A 16,416-nucleotide genomic window follows, 5' to 3' on the forward strand; every position below is an offset into this window, starting at 1 on the left:
GAGCTGCATCTTATGAGAAGCATGTGCTTATATGCTTCTAACAGTCAAAAGAAAAGATGTATATTAGGATCACTCCATTGATAATGACCCATTTCCCTATGTGTGTGATCTGTGTGAAACTTATGATTTTGTTGCTTTAGGGAATTCCTGATGATGAAAGTATCTGCTAGTGTAAATCATCTCAGTTGCCTGGAGCACTTAAATGTTGTGTCCTGCTTTCTAGAGCCACCAAGTTGCAATGACAAAACATACTGTTGCTTTCTAGAGCCCCCATCCCAGGATGATTAAAATATCCTGCCTTCTAAAGCCCCCAAGTTGGGGTGACAAAATGTACCATGGTTTCTAGAGCCCCAACACTGGAGTGATTAAAATATACCATCTTAGTGGAGAAGTGATGAGGTGGAACAAATAGGCAGGATAAGTTTTCTTATCTGTAAAATGAGAGGATGGTGGGAAAATGGAGTCCATTTATTACAAGGTTTTTTCCCCTTTTATACCCTCATACCCTTAAGTAACAAAAACACTGGACACAAGCCCAGTACATATTGGGCACATGGGACCACATAAACAACTTGCTATTGTATGTAGTTGCCACCTGGTATCACTCTGCTTCAATCACAACACAGGTTGTCACTGCCCTTGTCTTCTCAGGAAGGCCGAGAGCCCTTAGAGGGGATGAGGAGCCAAACCAGACATTGTCAGCAGGTTCCCTCTGGGCTTATACCTCACCCAGAGTTCCCCCACTGTCTGTGGCCCTTTACACTTAAATATTAAGTAACTTCCCCTAAGTCATAGAACTCATGTGGATCAGATCTGGGGCTTAAACCAGTCCTTTTTACCTCTGTGGATAGTTTTCTATCTATTGTGCTTCTCTTACTCAATCATTTTCAATTTTCAGGTTTGCCAGATGAAAAAGGTCGGCTACAGATTCTTCACATCCATACAGCTAGGATGAGAGGACATCAGCTATTAGCTGCAGATGTGGATATTAAGGAACTGGCTGTGGAGACCAAGAACTTCAGTGGTGCTGAATTAGAGGGTCTGGTTCGAGCTGCACAATCCACTGCAATGAATAGACATATCAAGGTCAGTAACTCCAATAGCAGGGGATGGCAGCCTTACAAAAGTCTTATGTCCTTTGGGGTATAATGGTGCCAATTGCATTTTGAATCCTATTTGAGGTAGAAATTAGTGGGGTATGGAGTGAGCTTAGGTTTTATAAATAGAGGTGTATTTTGTAGGACAAAGAAATGGTAGTCCTACTATATTCTACTCTGGCCAGATTACATCTGGATGTCACATTTTTGAAAAGATGTTGACATATTTCAGGGCAACCAGGATGGTGAGAGCACTGTTAGCCATGCCAGGTTTAGGTTGGTCAAGGAACTGGAATTGTATAACTTTAATAAGAGAAGACATGAGGAGTATGATAGCTGTCTTCAAGTGTTAGAAGGGCTATCATGTAAAAGAAAACTTAGATTTGTTCTACTCAGCCTTAAGAGAAAAAACTAGGAGACATGGCTGGAACTTTAAGATGCAAATTTCACTCAAGGCAAGGAATTACCATTTAATAAATAAAACAGGACAGAAGTATGAGCTATTTCCTTGGATAGTGTATTTGTTATCATTGGCAGTATTCAGAAAGAGGCTGCATGACCACTAATCAGAGATCTTATAGAGAGAAATCCCCTTTGTCTATAGATTGGGCTAAATGACTTCTGGCTTTTCAGCTCTTGAGATTATATGATTTATGATCATATGATTTATATGATTTAAAGCACTAGTTCAGGAACCTGATCCCCAGTCCTGAGAGGAGGATGTTAGACATGAATGAAAATGTAAGTTTTGTTGTCACCTGCAACTAGGTGATAGATAAATCAGAACCAATTAAATTTTCATATGAATATTAAGGGAAAGAATAGTAGAGAAGCTGAGGACTTAATTATGTAGAATACTGATGACAAAGAACTCAGTAGAGTCATCTGCACAGGCTATTTCTTTCTGTTTAACAAAGAATTACAAATTACATGTTCAGTAAAAAATGGGCTTTAGGTTAATCTTTGTGCTGAAAATTAATAGTGGAGGGGAATTTTAAAATATGATAGATGGAGAGCATTTAGATCTAGAATGACTAATAAATTTTTATACTGCATTGTGGTGTTCTCTTCCTTAAAATATAATGGTTCTCTCTGGGAACAGGTTTCTTGGGGAGGTTTTCTGGAGGCAGCCTTAGTATCAGTTCAGATCAATAATCACCTCAAATACAGCCACCTGATAAATCCAAACGTTTATTTCTTATGTCTTTCCAAGCCCGGTTAGCTTTCTTAGAGACCTCTCTCTCTCCTTGGTTCTAAGAGCTCTTGCAGCTTTGTGCTTTGCTTCTGCCTCTGCTTTCTTCAGCCTCCAGCCAGCACAAAGGTGGAAGATGGAATGAATCTGACTTCACCTGCGAGAGTGGGCTTCTGGGCTTCTGTATCTCTCATAGTGCTCCTCTCCAACTCCTAGCAATGTTTCAAACTGACTCTGACTGACTCACTGAAGCTCTTTTTATGCTCGGTGTAAAAAGTTGACTCCTCCTCTGAGGGAGGGATTAAGGGAGATGTGAATTCACAAAGTTACAAAGTTAACTTTGTGAATCCCCCATACTTGTGAACTCCAATGAGTACTTAAATATATTAATGAATTAGAGAATTTTCTAAGTACCATGATAAATTAGGCAACTAATTTATCACTTTGTAAGCATTTGCTCTAATGTGTGAACCAATAAGCATTGTATCTGTTCCATTGAGTTAACACTAGGATTCTAACATCTCCCTTGAGTTATCATCTTGTTTCAAGTTCTGGCTCATAACACTGCATATATTTATTTTTATCCACAATGGGAGAGAAAAGCATGCTTTTGTGCTGGACTGGAAAGAAAGATTTGAAGTCAGAACACTTAGGTTTAAATCCCAGTTTTGATATTTCAGTATAACTTTGGGTAAGTTGCTTTTAACTTTCTGGACCTCAGTTTTCTTATCTGTAAAATGAGAGAATTATACTAGATCATCTTTAAAAAGATCTAAAGCCTTAAGTCACCTATCAGTAATACCCAAGTGGCAGGATTAGGATGAGGGGTGACAGCCACAACTGATCCATTATGAATAACATTGTAATCTTCTACCATAATAGAAAACTGGGCTGTTTCTTGAGACATAATTGTTTCTGTTCTTAGAATGCCAGGGGAAATAATTTTTAAATCTATTGGAGATGGGAAAACCACTTTTCGGTTACACATAAATCTGGGGTTTTGTAGGCTTCTAACATTTAGTAACCGTGTGACCCTAGGCAAATCACTTAGCTCCTATATGACTTGTACATGTAGCACTTGTCTAAGTCATGGATGGGCTTTAATAATCAATTGGCTTCAGAGTTGGCTGATGAAATAAAAAATCATTGAAAGCTCGCTTGTATATTTGCCATATCAATATCTGTAGTGCACTATTTTAATACCAGCAGTATAAAATTTAATTACTTAACAAAATTTCTATTTTTAAATCAGGCATACCAAACATTTTGGACAGTTTATGGATAAAAGTGAATTCTACTTTGAGCTTTGGGATCCCACTCATTTTCTCAAATCCAAATTGTTTTATTATAAATGGAGAAATAGAGAGGAGACCTTGAAAACCATCTTTTTCCTATTACATCAAAGGTTCTTAACCTTTGTTGTTATGAATTCCTATAGCAGTTTGGGAAAGCTTATAGACCCAATCTCAGAAGACTGTTTTTGAATGAATAAAATACAAAAGAAACAAGTTATATTAGAAACAGTTGTCAAAAAATGTTTTTAAAAACCAAATTCATGGATACCAGAGTAAGAACTCATGTACTAATTGACTTCCTTTCTCCCCCTTTAAAAAAATTATTTTAATGTAGCAGTCCTCACCAAACACAAGCATTTCAGGATACAAAAAATAAAAAAGAAAAACATAACTTTGGCTTTTTTTTGGCCTATAAAAATGATTTGTGGTTTCATTCGCAGCCACTAAGATATATCACATTCATTAAACAATTATTGTTTTTAATCAAACCTAACAGTTTCAGTTTTTTCTTTGTTTATCCTGAATTTTTATTGGTTATAATCCTGTTCTAAAAATATCCATGATAACTTATTTGTTGTCATTAAAGAACATGCTTTTTATTAGATACATATTGGATGTGGTTTTATTAACATTACCTTTTTGAGCTGATGACATTAACAACTGTGGACTGTTTTTCAGTACCTGAACTTGCTGTTGTAGCATTGATCTTTCTACTGAGTTATATGTTTCCCCCCAGTTTTATTAGCATTTTATTACTGTAATTTTAATGATCATTTTAGATATTATTTTTCAATTTTTCTACATGTGAGCTATACAAGTAGATACTAGTGAAAATTTTTCTATGTGGTTGAGAATCATTCATTCAGAGCTTTGAGATAGTATTGGTTTTATTATTAATGTTCCATCATATTTGATAGCTATATTGTTTTTAAATAGCAGATGAATATATTAAAATTGGTTTGCCAACATGTTTTGCTCAATATTATTGTTTATAAATATATATAGTAATAATAGCTTTTTATTTCTCAAAATACATGTAAAGATAGTTTTTAACATTCATATTTGCAAAACTTTGTGTTCCAAATTTTTCTCCCTTCCCCCTGATTTCCCGCTTCCCCTAGACAGCAAGCAATCCAATATAGGTTAAACGTGTAATTCTTCTAAACATATTTCCACATTTATCATGCTGCACAAGAAAAATCAGATCAAAAAGGGGGAAAAATGAGAAAAAACTATGTTGTGATCCACATTCAGTCCCTAAAATCCTCTTTCAGGATATAGATGACTTTCTTCATCACAAATCTATTGGAATTGGCCTGAATCACCTCATTGATGAAAAGAGCCATCTCTGTCATAGTTGATCATCACATAATCTTATTGTTGCTGTGCACAGTGTTCTCTTGGTTCTACTGTCTTTACTTAGCATCAGTTCATGTAAGTCTCTCCAGGCCTCTCTGAAACCTGCTGATCATTTCTTATAGAACAGTAGTATTCTATTACTTTCATATATCATAACTTATTCAGCCATTCTTCAACTTATGGGCATACGCTTAGTTTCCAGTTCCTTCCCATTACAAAAAGAATTGCTACAAACATTTTTGCACATCTGTGTCTTTTTCCCCGTTTTATGATCTCTTTGGGATACTGACCCAGTAAAAACACTGCTGGATCAAAGGGTTTGATACCCTTTTGGGCATAGTTCCAAACTGCCCTCGAGAATGGTTGGATCAGTTCACAACTCCACCAACAACCTTATTAGTGTCTCAGTTTTCCCACATCTCCTCCAACATACATCATTATCTTTTCCTGTCATTTTAGCCAATCTGGGAGATGTGAAGTGGTACTTCAGAGTTGTCTTAATTTGCATTTCTCTGATCAATAGCGGTTTGGAGCATTTTTTCATGTGACTAGAAATATCTTTAATTTCTTCTTCAGATAATTTTCTATTCATATCCTTTGACCATTTATTAATTGGAGAATGACTTGTAGTCTTATAAAAAGATTTTTTCCTAGTTTTCTGCTTCCTTTCTAATCTTGGCTGCATTGGTTTTGTTTATACAAAATCTTTTTAATTTAATATAATTTAAATTACCCATTTTGTATTTCATAATGTTCTGCAGTTCTTTGGCCATAAATTTCTTCCTTTTCCACTGCTCTGAGAGGTAGTCTATTCCTTGTTCTCCTAATTTGCTTATGGTATCACTTTTTATGTCTAAATCATAATCCATTCCAATCTTATCTTGGTATAGGGGTTAGGTGTTGCAAAATGCCTCATTTCTGTCATACTATTTTCCAATTTTCCTAGCAGTTTTTCTCAAATAATGAGTTCTTATTCCAAAAGTTGGTTCCTTTGGGATTAACAAACACTAGATTATTATAGTTATTGTTTTGTTGTGTACCTAACCTATTCCACTGATCCATTATTCTTATTTCTTAGCCAGTACCAAATGGTTTTGATGACTGATGCTTATAAAATATCTACTTTTAAGAATTTATTTTTCCATGAGAAGCAATATAATATATTGAATAGAGAAGTGGCTTCAAAATCAGGAAAAGACTTAGATTCAAGTCCTATTTCTCTGACCCTGGGAAATTCATTTAACCTCTTTAGGCAACTCTTTAGGACTTTGTAAGTTGCAGAACCAGTATTCTCCATTGTTAGCAGGAATTTCATCATTGGGACTTAACAAAACCAATGAAATCCCAGGTCCATTCCTTCTCTCCCTTATCTTTATCTCTTTCCTTGTTTCTGTCTCCTTTCTTTTTTCCTCTTTCTTCTTTTTTCCTTCTCCTGTTTATCTCTCTCTATGTTCCACATAAAAATCAATTGCTTTTTCTTAATTGTTCTATCATTAACCTCTCTCAACTGAAAGATGTGCATTTCCTCTAGTTAAGGCTCCATTTGCTATAAATCTGTAGTTGGATCTTTACTTTGCACTAGCTGGCTTTTTAAACATTTATATTCTCTTCCAAATCTATACCAATTTTTTTTTTTTTTTTTGGAAGAGTAGGCATATGGCTTCATGTCATCTATGCTGAACAAATGTTTCAATCTGTGCTTGGGTCTCATTTTATAGAGCATGAACTGGGCCTTGTAGTTAATATATACAAAATTCTGGATATCATGTTTTTAATAAGAATTTATTTACTAATACCCACATATTTATAGAAAAGTAACATAACCAAATATATCATAAACTTTTATAATACATGTATACATATAATATACACATGTGATACATATACACACATATATATATAACCACCAGTCCCACTACCACAAAAAAAAAGCCCTAAGCAATGAAATTAGAATTCCTAATTGTATTAGCAATTTGACTACTCCAGCAGGATTTCTAGATTGAAAGAAAGATGTTGTAATTTTTGTTGTTGTTGAATTTGATTTATTAAGGTCACTTGATTGTCCTTAATTTAAGAGGAGTGATAAGGATTATGAAATGTCAGATTAAAAAGGTTATGAAGTTTATGAGTGACCATTTGATATTTGATAGTGTTGAAATACAAGTTTTATTAACTACTACAGGTGTAACTTGAAAGATACAGCCCTTCTGTATTCTTTAGCTGCTATAAATATAATGTGGTAAAAGCTCACTGGTAAAGAAAAATCGGGTCTTTAAAATCCTGTATTATAGGACTTAGGTTCCAACCCTATCTCCCAGCCATGTGACCAGAAGCAAGTCCCATTAACTTAACAGGGCTCTAGGTATTTCTCTACAACTCTAGGAAACAGGGAAGGTACTGATCTACATCTAACTGGACTTAAGGGAAACCAGTTCCTTACTGATGCTTTCATAGCTCTGGACAAGTATTTCTACCCCCAACTCATTGTTGACGATTTATCTTGATAAACTTGTTTTAAGGAATGGATGTGAAGGATGTGAAGGATGTGTGTGTGTGTGTGTGTGTGTATGTGTGTGTGTGTGTGTGTGTGTGTAGTAGAAAGATAGATGTGTGCTAAAGGATAGATTTTTTTTTTACATCATACAAACATTCTTTTAGTCATTAATTAATTTGGTCCATAAGTTCTTAATCATGACTTAAAGGGGAATTCCGATCTAGCCCCTGTCCAAGTCTCCATCTTTATGGTGGATTCTAAACAAGTTTTATTGCACATCTAAGTAGATTAAGGCAAGTGAAATTTTTCTTCAAATTCTTATAAATATAAAACAAAATGCAAATTGTCATCAGTGACACAGAACAATAGAAGAAAGCCTCATTAAAACTAATAGAATGCAGTGAACAATCTGTTAGTTTGGTTTAATTCAAATGAATTTCTTTACCCAAGAAAAAGCATTTTGCCATTTTGGTTGTCATTACTGAAGCAAGATACTTGATTTTTTTTTTTCATTTAAAATTACTGATAAAAGTTATGTATAAAATTTTTTTGGAAGAGGTGATATTCATTTAGTAATAGGCATCAATAGGATTTACTTAACAAAGAGATTAGTTTTACAACCAGCTTTGTATAAGCAAATTTACTCTTTAAAATGTGGGATACCAATGTCTTGTTCTCTTTATATTAAGAGAGATCTCTTTTCATAGTGGAGAATCTTTTTATACTTCCTTTGGCCTAGAAAACTCATTGCTGCTGTTGTTGCTACTTTGAGAGACCCTTATCAATAGTAATATAGGTAGTATATATCTCTTCTTTTCTAGAAAGCAAGTGTGTATGAAATTATTCATTTAGCTCCCAAGTATTAATTGTAATAAGTAGGACCTTTGGAACTAGTTGTGTAGATGTGCTACAGACAACCCAGTGAGGATGATAACAAACTGTGTAATTGTGGCTCTTTTCTAGGTTTACTACAAGCACCCTAAACCTCATCTCCACAGTTTCTGTATAGACTGTCAGACAGACTGGGCCTGTAGGAATAAGTGTACTACTAGTAATGAATTGTGTCTTTAAAATTGTGAAAATGCCATTCTGATTAAAACTTCTGTATGTGGATCATAACTTTGATATAAATTTCAAATTGTAGGTTGTGCTGGTAGTGCCATCAATGTGATTATTATTATAATGCTTAAGGAAAGGAAACAATGATTTTACTGATAAAAGGTCAGATTTTTTGTTGCAAAATGTGTTTATTAACTTTTTTCAACTTTAATTCTAGTTTTACAATTACTGCTGTGACTATAATTCCTATATTAGGGGGATAAGTTTTTAGGGTTACATTTATGGGATAGAAATAATGAGAAAAAAACATAAACAGATATTTTAAGTGATTTGAAAGGTTTGATAATCCGTATCAAGACAGTTTTGCTGTTCTTAGAAACTTGACTCAGTTAAAAGAAAACTCAATTTTCAAAGCCTAAAAGGTTTGATTGACATCTCATTAAATATTATATAAAAACTATACATCCTTTGATGTTACTTTGTTAAATAGATAACTCTCGATCTTAAACTAAAAGTCTTTCCCTTTTATTCCATTTTAACTAGGCCAGCACTAAAGTGGAAGTGGATATGGAAAAAGCAGAGAGCCTACAAGTGACAAGAGGAGACTTCCTTGCTTCTCTGGAAAATGATATCAAACCAGTGAGTATGTCTTCTGAACCATAGAAACAATAACATGATCCAGGAGAAAAATAATTGCTTCTCTAATCAATATGATTATTAAAAAATAGTGTTGCTTTTGTACACAGTGAATTTCATAGAACCATAGACTTAGAATTAGAAGGGACCTTGGAGGTTATCTAAAACTTTCCACTCAGTGTTAGATTATACTCTATTATATTCTCTACCAATGGTTATCCATCTTTGCTGAAAAACTTAACAAGAAACACTCTTGTTAACAGTTCTCTTAGTTAATGGCAACTCTTCTTCCTTGTTGAATCAAAATTTGTATCTATTTAAACCTTCCTCCATTGGATCTGCCCAGATAAATCCAGAAAGTCTTCTATATGTGCCCTTTAGATGTTTGAAGGTAATGATGTTAGACACTTAAGAAATTGTCTGCAAAGTTAAGGAATGTTTCATCTGACAGTTTCCAGACTTGTTACTTTTCTCTGATGTGTAAATGTCATTCTTAAAACTCGGCCCCCAGAACCAAATACAGTCCTTCCTATGTGGTCTGACTAGAGTCCAGCAGAGAGAGTCCTGTCATCTTCCATATTCTGGACAACAAAATTAGCCATGTTTATTGAGTGCCTATCATAGCCAGATGACAAAAGGGAATGACAAAAAAGAAATTTTTAAATGGTTACAAACTAAATCCTTTACACCCTGACTCCAACCTCCTTGTCATTTCTTATCCTATCATACTTCCTTCTGCGTATTTGGTGGTCCAGCTACATTGGCTTCCTGACTGTTCCTCACATATGATCTTAATTCTTCATACTTCCCCCATGCTTAGAACACACTTCCTGTTCTCCTTTGCCTGCTTAAACCCTTAATTTCCTTCAGAACTCTGTTCAAGTACCAACTTATGTAAACTCTTTCCTGATCCCTCTAGATGATAGTGCCACTTCCTATGTCAGTTTATTTGTATTTATATTGAATATATTATTTGTATACTTATATATGTACTTGGCATCTCCAACAATGGAATGTAATTACAGAGACAGTTTCACTTTTGTATTTGTATCCCCAGCACAAGCAGCTGGCCTGAAATTGGTGCCTAATAATAAATACTAGGTGCTTGATTGAATTCTTAAAGATATAAAAAACAACAATTCAGGTTCTCCCTTATAATTTTTAGGGTAATGTTTTTGTATGTATAATACTTTATGGTTTATTTATAAACATCAAAGAAAAGATGGAAAGTTTTCAAAATTATTGAAAATTATTTCATATTAAAAATACATTCTTCTAGTATATGCATTGATTTTTTCAAATATATAATGTTTTTGTTTTTAATTGAAGCAACTTTAGAAAAGAATTTTACTAAACATTAAATTATGTTTATATTACTTCAAATTTTGGTTTTTGAATACATGTATTTCATAGTTTTAGTCAGGGTGTATATATTATTCCATATAAACATTCATTTCTATCATGTCTATCAATTCCCTATAGTTTTTTATTTTGGTATACACATATATTTTATTATTGCTATCATATTTTTATTGTGAACTGAACAGTCATGAACAAACATGAACATTTCCATAAACAAAGGCTAGAAAATAGTGATTGTACATGAAATAGAAAATAGCTCATTTTATAGATGAGGATAGTGAGGCAGATAGGGTGAAATGATTTACCCAGGGTCATAGTTAGTGTCTGAGACCAGATTTGACTCAGGAAGATAACGCTTTCTTGGCTCTAAATCTTGTGGTCTGTGTACTGTGACACTTTAACTCAACAACATTTTACACAAGTCTTCTCAGGTTTCTTTGAATCTGGTCCTTTCACCATTTCTTAGAGCACAATATTAATCCAATATATTTATATACCATAATTTATTTATCCATTCCAAAATTGATGAGCACCCATTTTCCAGTTCTTTGCCATGTCAAAAGTACTCCTATAAATATTTTTGTATATTTGAGTCCTTTCCTTCTTTTTTTGATCTTTTTGCCTAATAATGGTATTACTTGGTTAAAGGATATGTAAAGTATGATGACTTTGGGGATATTGATTTAAATTGCTTTCCAGAGTGGTTGAACTACTTCACAGATCCACTAGAAGTTCATTATAATCTCTTTGCACATACACTTAAACAGTTTCAATATTCCTTATTGGTCATCTTTGCCAATCTAACAGGTATGAGGTGGAACTTTAGACTAGGTTAAATTGCTTGGTTACTTGAAGATTATTTGTCATAATTTTTTGATAGCTTATATTTTTTCAGTTGGGAAATGCCTGTTCATGTCCTCTAACAACTTGCCTATAGGCACTGATTCTTGTTCAATAGTATATATTCAAAATTTTCCATGGATTTCTCTCTCCTTTATTTGGTCAAAATTCTTCCCTATCCATAGTTCAAAAAGTTGCTTACATTCTCCAGTAATTTATTTATATTATGTTCATTTAGATGCAGTTTTCTTGTGTGTATTTGGAAAATATTACTGTATATAATGTGAAGTATTAATCTAAACCTAAATAACTTTCCATTTTTCCTAGCAGTTTTTGTCTTATTAGGTCTTTCTCCAGCAGTTGGAGCCTCTGGTTTTGTTGAACACTATATTGCTGTGTTCCATTGTTTCTACATGTTTTGTACATATACAACAGGTTATGCAATCTGTTCCATTAATAAACTTTTCTATTTTTAAACCAGTACCAATTGGTTGATTATTCCTTTGAAATACAATTTGAAATCTGGTTGTGTTAGTCTATTTTCATTTAACTTTTTCATTATTTCCCTTAGATTCCTCACATTATGTTCCACTAGATGAATTTTATTATAACTTTGTCTAGAAATTCTGGATAGTAGTTGTCACTCTAAAAACTATGCCTTGAATAATTTAATTGGACAACATAAGTCTGGATATTAATTTAGATAGTATTATCATTATAGTATTAGATGGAATACACAATTGTGTATGGTGTTTTCTCTTGTTTACTTATATTTTCAGTGTTACTTATTGGTTTGTGATTTGATACTTGGACCAGCCCTCTCTTGTTTGGTTCTGATCTTCCTGAAGTCAGTCTTGATGCTGCTGGCACTTCTGAAACTGTATAGGAAGGCTGGTATTTGGCCTCACCCTCTCCCTTAATCCCTGGCTTCCTTCTCAGTTTCCTGGTTGCCTATTCTGGCGTCAGACCTTTACTAGTCTCTTTCTTCTGCTTTTTTCACAGTTCTCAATCTGGAGCTTTAACAGCCTGCAGTAGGGTATTGGAAATCATGTTGCTCTCAGGCTTCTTATACTGCCCTCCTGAGGCAAATGTTCAGATGCTGAATTCTCCCTGTTTCCTATTCAGGCTCTCAGTGGTGTACAGGCAGACCCCCATTCCCTACATAGTTACCTCTCAGGAGAGCACTTCTGTCCCTAACTGTGTTCTGATAGTCCAAGACCAGAGTTTGGCTCCAGGCTTATAATTACTGGAGCTAATGCTACCTTGTGATACACATATTTACTAGATGGCTTGAAATCCATTTGAAGGAGTTTATACTCTTTTGCTTTCCTCATCTCTGTCAGCTTCAAGCCTGTATAATTGGAGCTAGTTTTCCTTTGCCTCAATTGCCTCTGCATTTACCTGATCTGACTTTGGCTTCTCTAGTTAAGTTCCCGTATCTTACTCCCATTTCCTGTGCACTACTGGACTGGATTGAGCTCCAATTCTTTTTGGATTTCTTTACTATTGATTTTTCTTGGATTGTTTTCAGTTTATGTAAGAGAGCTTGGCTTTTTATGATTCCATCTTACCCAGAATTCAATGCATAAATTTTAACAGACATTTAAATTTTGGAAATGAAAAATGTCTCAGTAATTGGCTAGATAGAAATGAAGAAATGATCTGATAAACTTGAATGGTTTTGAAGATGATTTGAGAAGATAAAAGAAATAGGGAAACAAGGATTGATATGTATTCACCTTTTTTTTATAAGTAATATGTAAATTTTTCCAATTACATATAAAAATAGTTTTCAACATCCATTTTTATAAGATTTCAAATTACAAATTTTTCTCCATCTCTGTTTTATCCTCCTCTCTTCCCAAAACAGGAAGCAATCTGATATAGAATATATATGTGCAGTCATGGAAACATATTTACACATTAGTCACTTTGTGAAAGACAAAAGGGAAGAGCCACCAAAAATAGTAAAAAATAATATGCTTTGATTTGCATTCAGACCTATACTTCTTTCTCTGGATAGGGACAGCATTTTCCAATATGAATTTTAGAATTGTCTTGAATCATTGTATTGCTAATAAGAGCTAAGTTAATTATGGTTGAGCATCACACAGTATTACTGTTACTGTGTACAATGTTCCCCTTGTTCTGCTCATTTCATTCATTACCAATTCATGTAAGTCTCTTCGAATTTTTCTGAAATCCACATGCTCATCATTTCTTTTCTCACAATAGTATTATATTATATTCATACACCACAACTTGTTCAGCTATTCCCCAAATGATGAGCATCCTCTCATTTTCCAATTTTTTGCCATCACAAAAAGAGCTGCCATAAATATTTTTATACATGGATGTCCTTTTCCCTTTTTTAATGATCTCTTTGAGATGTAGACTTAGTAGTGGTATTGCTAGATCAAAGGGAATATATACTGTTTGGTAACCCTTTGGGCATGGTTCCAAACTGTCCTCCACAGTGATTGCATCACTTCACAACTGCACCAGCAATGCATTAATATCCTAGTTTTTCCACATTTTCTCCAACATTGATCATTTTCCTTTTTTGTCATATTAATAATTTGATAGGTTTGAGATGGTACCTCAGAGTTGTTTGAATTTGCATTTCTCTAATCAAGATTATTTAGAGCATTTTTTCCATATAACTATAGATAGTTTTAATTTCTTCATCTGAAAAGTGTTTGTTCATATCCTTTGATCTTTTGTCAATTAGGGAATGATTTATATTCTTATATTATTGAAGTTAACATTTCTAGTTCAATATTGAATAAGTAGTGATGACATTAGGCATCCTTGTTTCATTCCTGATCTTATTGGAAAGGCTTCTAGCTTATCTCCATTACAGATATTGCTTAGTGATAGTTTTAGATAGATACTACTTATCATTTTAAAGAAAGCCCCATTTATTCCTATACTCTCTAGTGTTTTTTAACAGGAATGGGTGCTATATTTTGTCAAAAGCTTTTTTTTGCCTCCATTGAGATAAGATTTTTGTTGCTTTTGTTATTGATATGGTCAATATACTAATAGTTTTCTTAATATTGAATCAGCTCTGCAGTCCTGATATAACTCTCACTTGGTCATATTATATTGTCTTAGAGATAAATTGCTGTAATTTCTTTGCTAATATTTTATTTAAAAATTTTAAATCAATATTTTTTAGGGAAATTGTTCTTGAATTTTCTTTCTACGTTTTGGCTCTTCCTGGTTTATGGTTTAGCACCATATCTATGTCATAAAAGGAATTTGAGAGAACTTGTTCCCTACATTTCCTGCACATTATGGATACTCTCAGTTCATGTATAGATGATTCTCATAAACATTTTGTAACAATGAGCATATAGGTTGATGGTTATTGATGTCCTCGCTCCCAGTTTTGTTCTTAACAAGGTATTAGGAAGACTCTGCACACAGTATATTCCCATAATTTAGATACTTTGTGCATCAACTCTTCAATATTCTCACAATAGTGTCTTTTCCAGAATGGAAATCCTTTATTTATATATATATAGTCTAATGGTCTAATTTGGCCATTTTAAAAAGTTTTTTGTTTTGTTTTGTTTTTCCTATTTATACACCATTTATAAACATTTGTTACTATGATGCTAATGTTCAAGTGCAGTAGCTTTGGGGGGACAAAAAGTTTGTCATAATAATCTTGGAGCTCTTTTTTATTTTTCTTCAATTTGTAATCACCTTCAATATTTATCTCCAAATGCCATTGGAATGACTTTCCTTCAACTGGCTCTCCTGCCAATCTTTTTTTTAACTGATTTTACACTCTGGTGCTTCTCTCTCCCAAATGTTCACTCAGTCACTGGACATGGACCTCACATTTAGATTGCTGAAAGTTAAATGAAAGGTTGTTTTTCAGTCGTGAACTAGTCATGGGAATTTACTTAGCAAAAATACTGGAGTTATTTGCATTTCCTCCTTCAGCTCATTTTACAGATGAAGAAACTGTGGCAAACAGGATTAAGTGACTTGCCCAAGATCTCACAGAAGCCAGATTTGAACTCGCAAAGAAGAGTCTTCTTGTGCCCCTAGCTCCTCCTATTAAAGTGTAGAGTCAGCCTAAAAACTGATTTTTATCACTCTCTGTTCCTTTCCCCACCAATTAACTGGTCACTTCAGACACTAAAGAAATCCACACAGGACTGAGAGCTATTTTATACTGGTAGACCTATTAAGTACAGAGAATCAGAATAAGGAAAACAAAGTTCTATAGAGGGAAGAAGGGAAAGTCCATTGACATAGCAGAATAGTCACTTTGAAAAGGAAGCTGATATAATAATCAGAATTTGAGGGAAATAATTATCGGCATTGGGAGATGACTGGTTTTTCTGACCTGGTAATATTCCTCATTTCCTAAATGACTGCTAAGTCTTAGTCCAGTACTGTCTCCATAAAGAATAAATGAAGACACAGATGGGAGAGTGGGGAGCAAAGGAGAGAATAAAGAAGCAGAGGACGGTATGTTTGTAGTATAGTTTTGGAAATAACCAGGAAGTGTTAAGTATAGTGGTCTGGTTCTGGACAAAGTAAGACCAAAAACTTACTTATGAAGCCCATGGTCCCAAAGACAGAAATCCAGAGTTTTGGTGGGAGGTAGAGGACTAGTATATAGGCAGCATGGTTTGGAAGTGGTAAGCTTTGGACATGGTGATCAACAAATAACATCACAAAAAAATGAAATTACCTTTAATGATTACATTTAAGCAAACAAAAAAAGACTCATTGTTGATTTGGAATTGTCTGTAAAGTCAGACCATCAACTTGTCAGAATAAAGATCAGAATTAGTAAAAAAAAAAAAAAAAAGTAGAAAAAATAGAGAGAACTAGAGAAAAAGTTATAACATGAAATTGAAATAATTTAATACTAATCTATGTAAATAACTGATTGCTGACTAAAATAGGAAATCAAATTTAACTGATATAGGCCCAGTTGTTATAGAAAACCAGAAAAGTCCAGAAAGTACTTTAGCAGACTTTGACATATTTGCCAAGCAGAGATGGAAGCCAAAGGCAATAACTGGTTTAAAATTTAAATTGATATGTAAAATG

The 16,416-nt window shown here is 33.8% G+C and overlaps 1 protein-coding gene across 1 annotated transcript in view; it reads left to right on the top strand.

The window, feature by feature from the left end:
• NSF (N-ethylmaleimide sensitive factor, vesicle fusing ATPase) overlaps positions 1–16,416 on the top strand; it is a 199,771-nt gene that overhangs the window by 98,004 nt on the left and 85,351 nt on the right. Inside the window, exons 13-14 of the mRNA XM_031968650.1 lie at positions 899–1,086; positions 9,040–9,135. Of these exons, the coding sequence (XP_031824510.1) occupies positions 899–1,086; positions 9,040–9,135 (284 nt within the window). The remainder of the gene's footprint in view (positions 1–898; positions 1,087–9,039; positions 9,136–16,416) is intronic.

The sequence above is a fragment of the Sarcophilus harrisii genome, chromosome 4 (assembly GCF_902635505.1).
Source record: "Sarcophilus harrisii chromosome 4, mSarHar1.11, whole genome shotgun sequence".
NCBI lineage: Eukaryota > Metazoa > Chordata > Mammalia > Dasyuromorphia > Dasyuridae > Sarcophilus > Sarcophilus harrisii.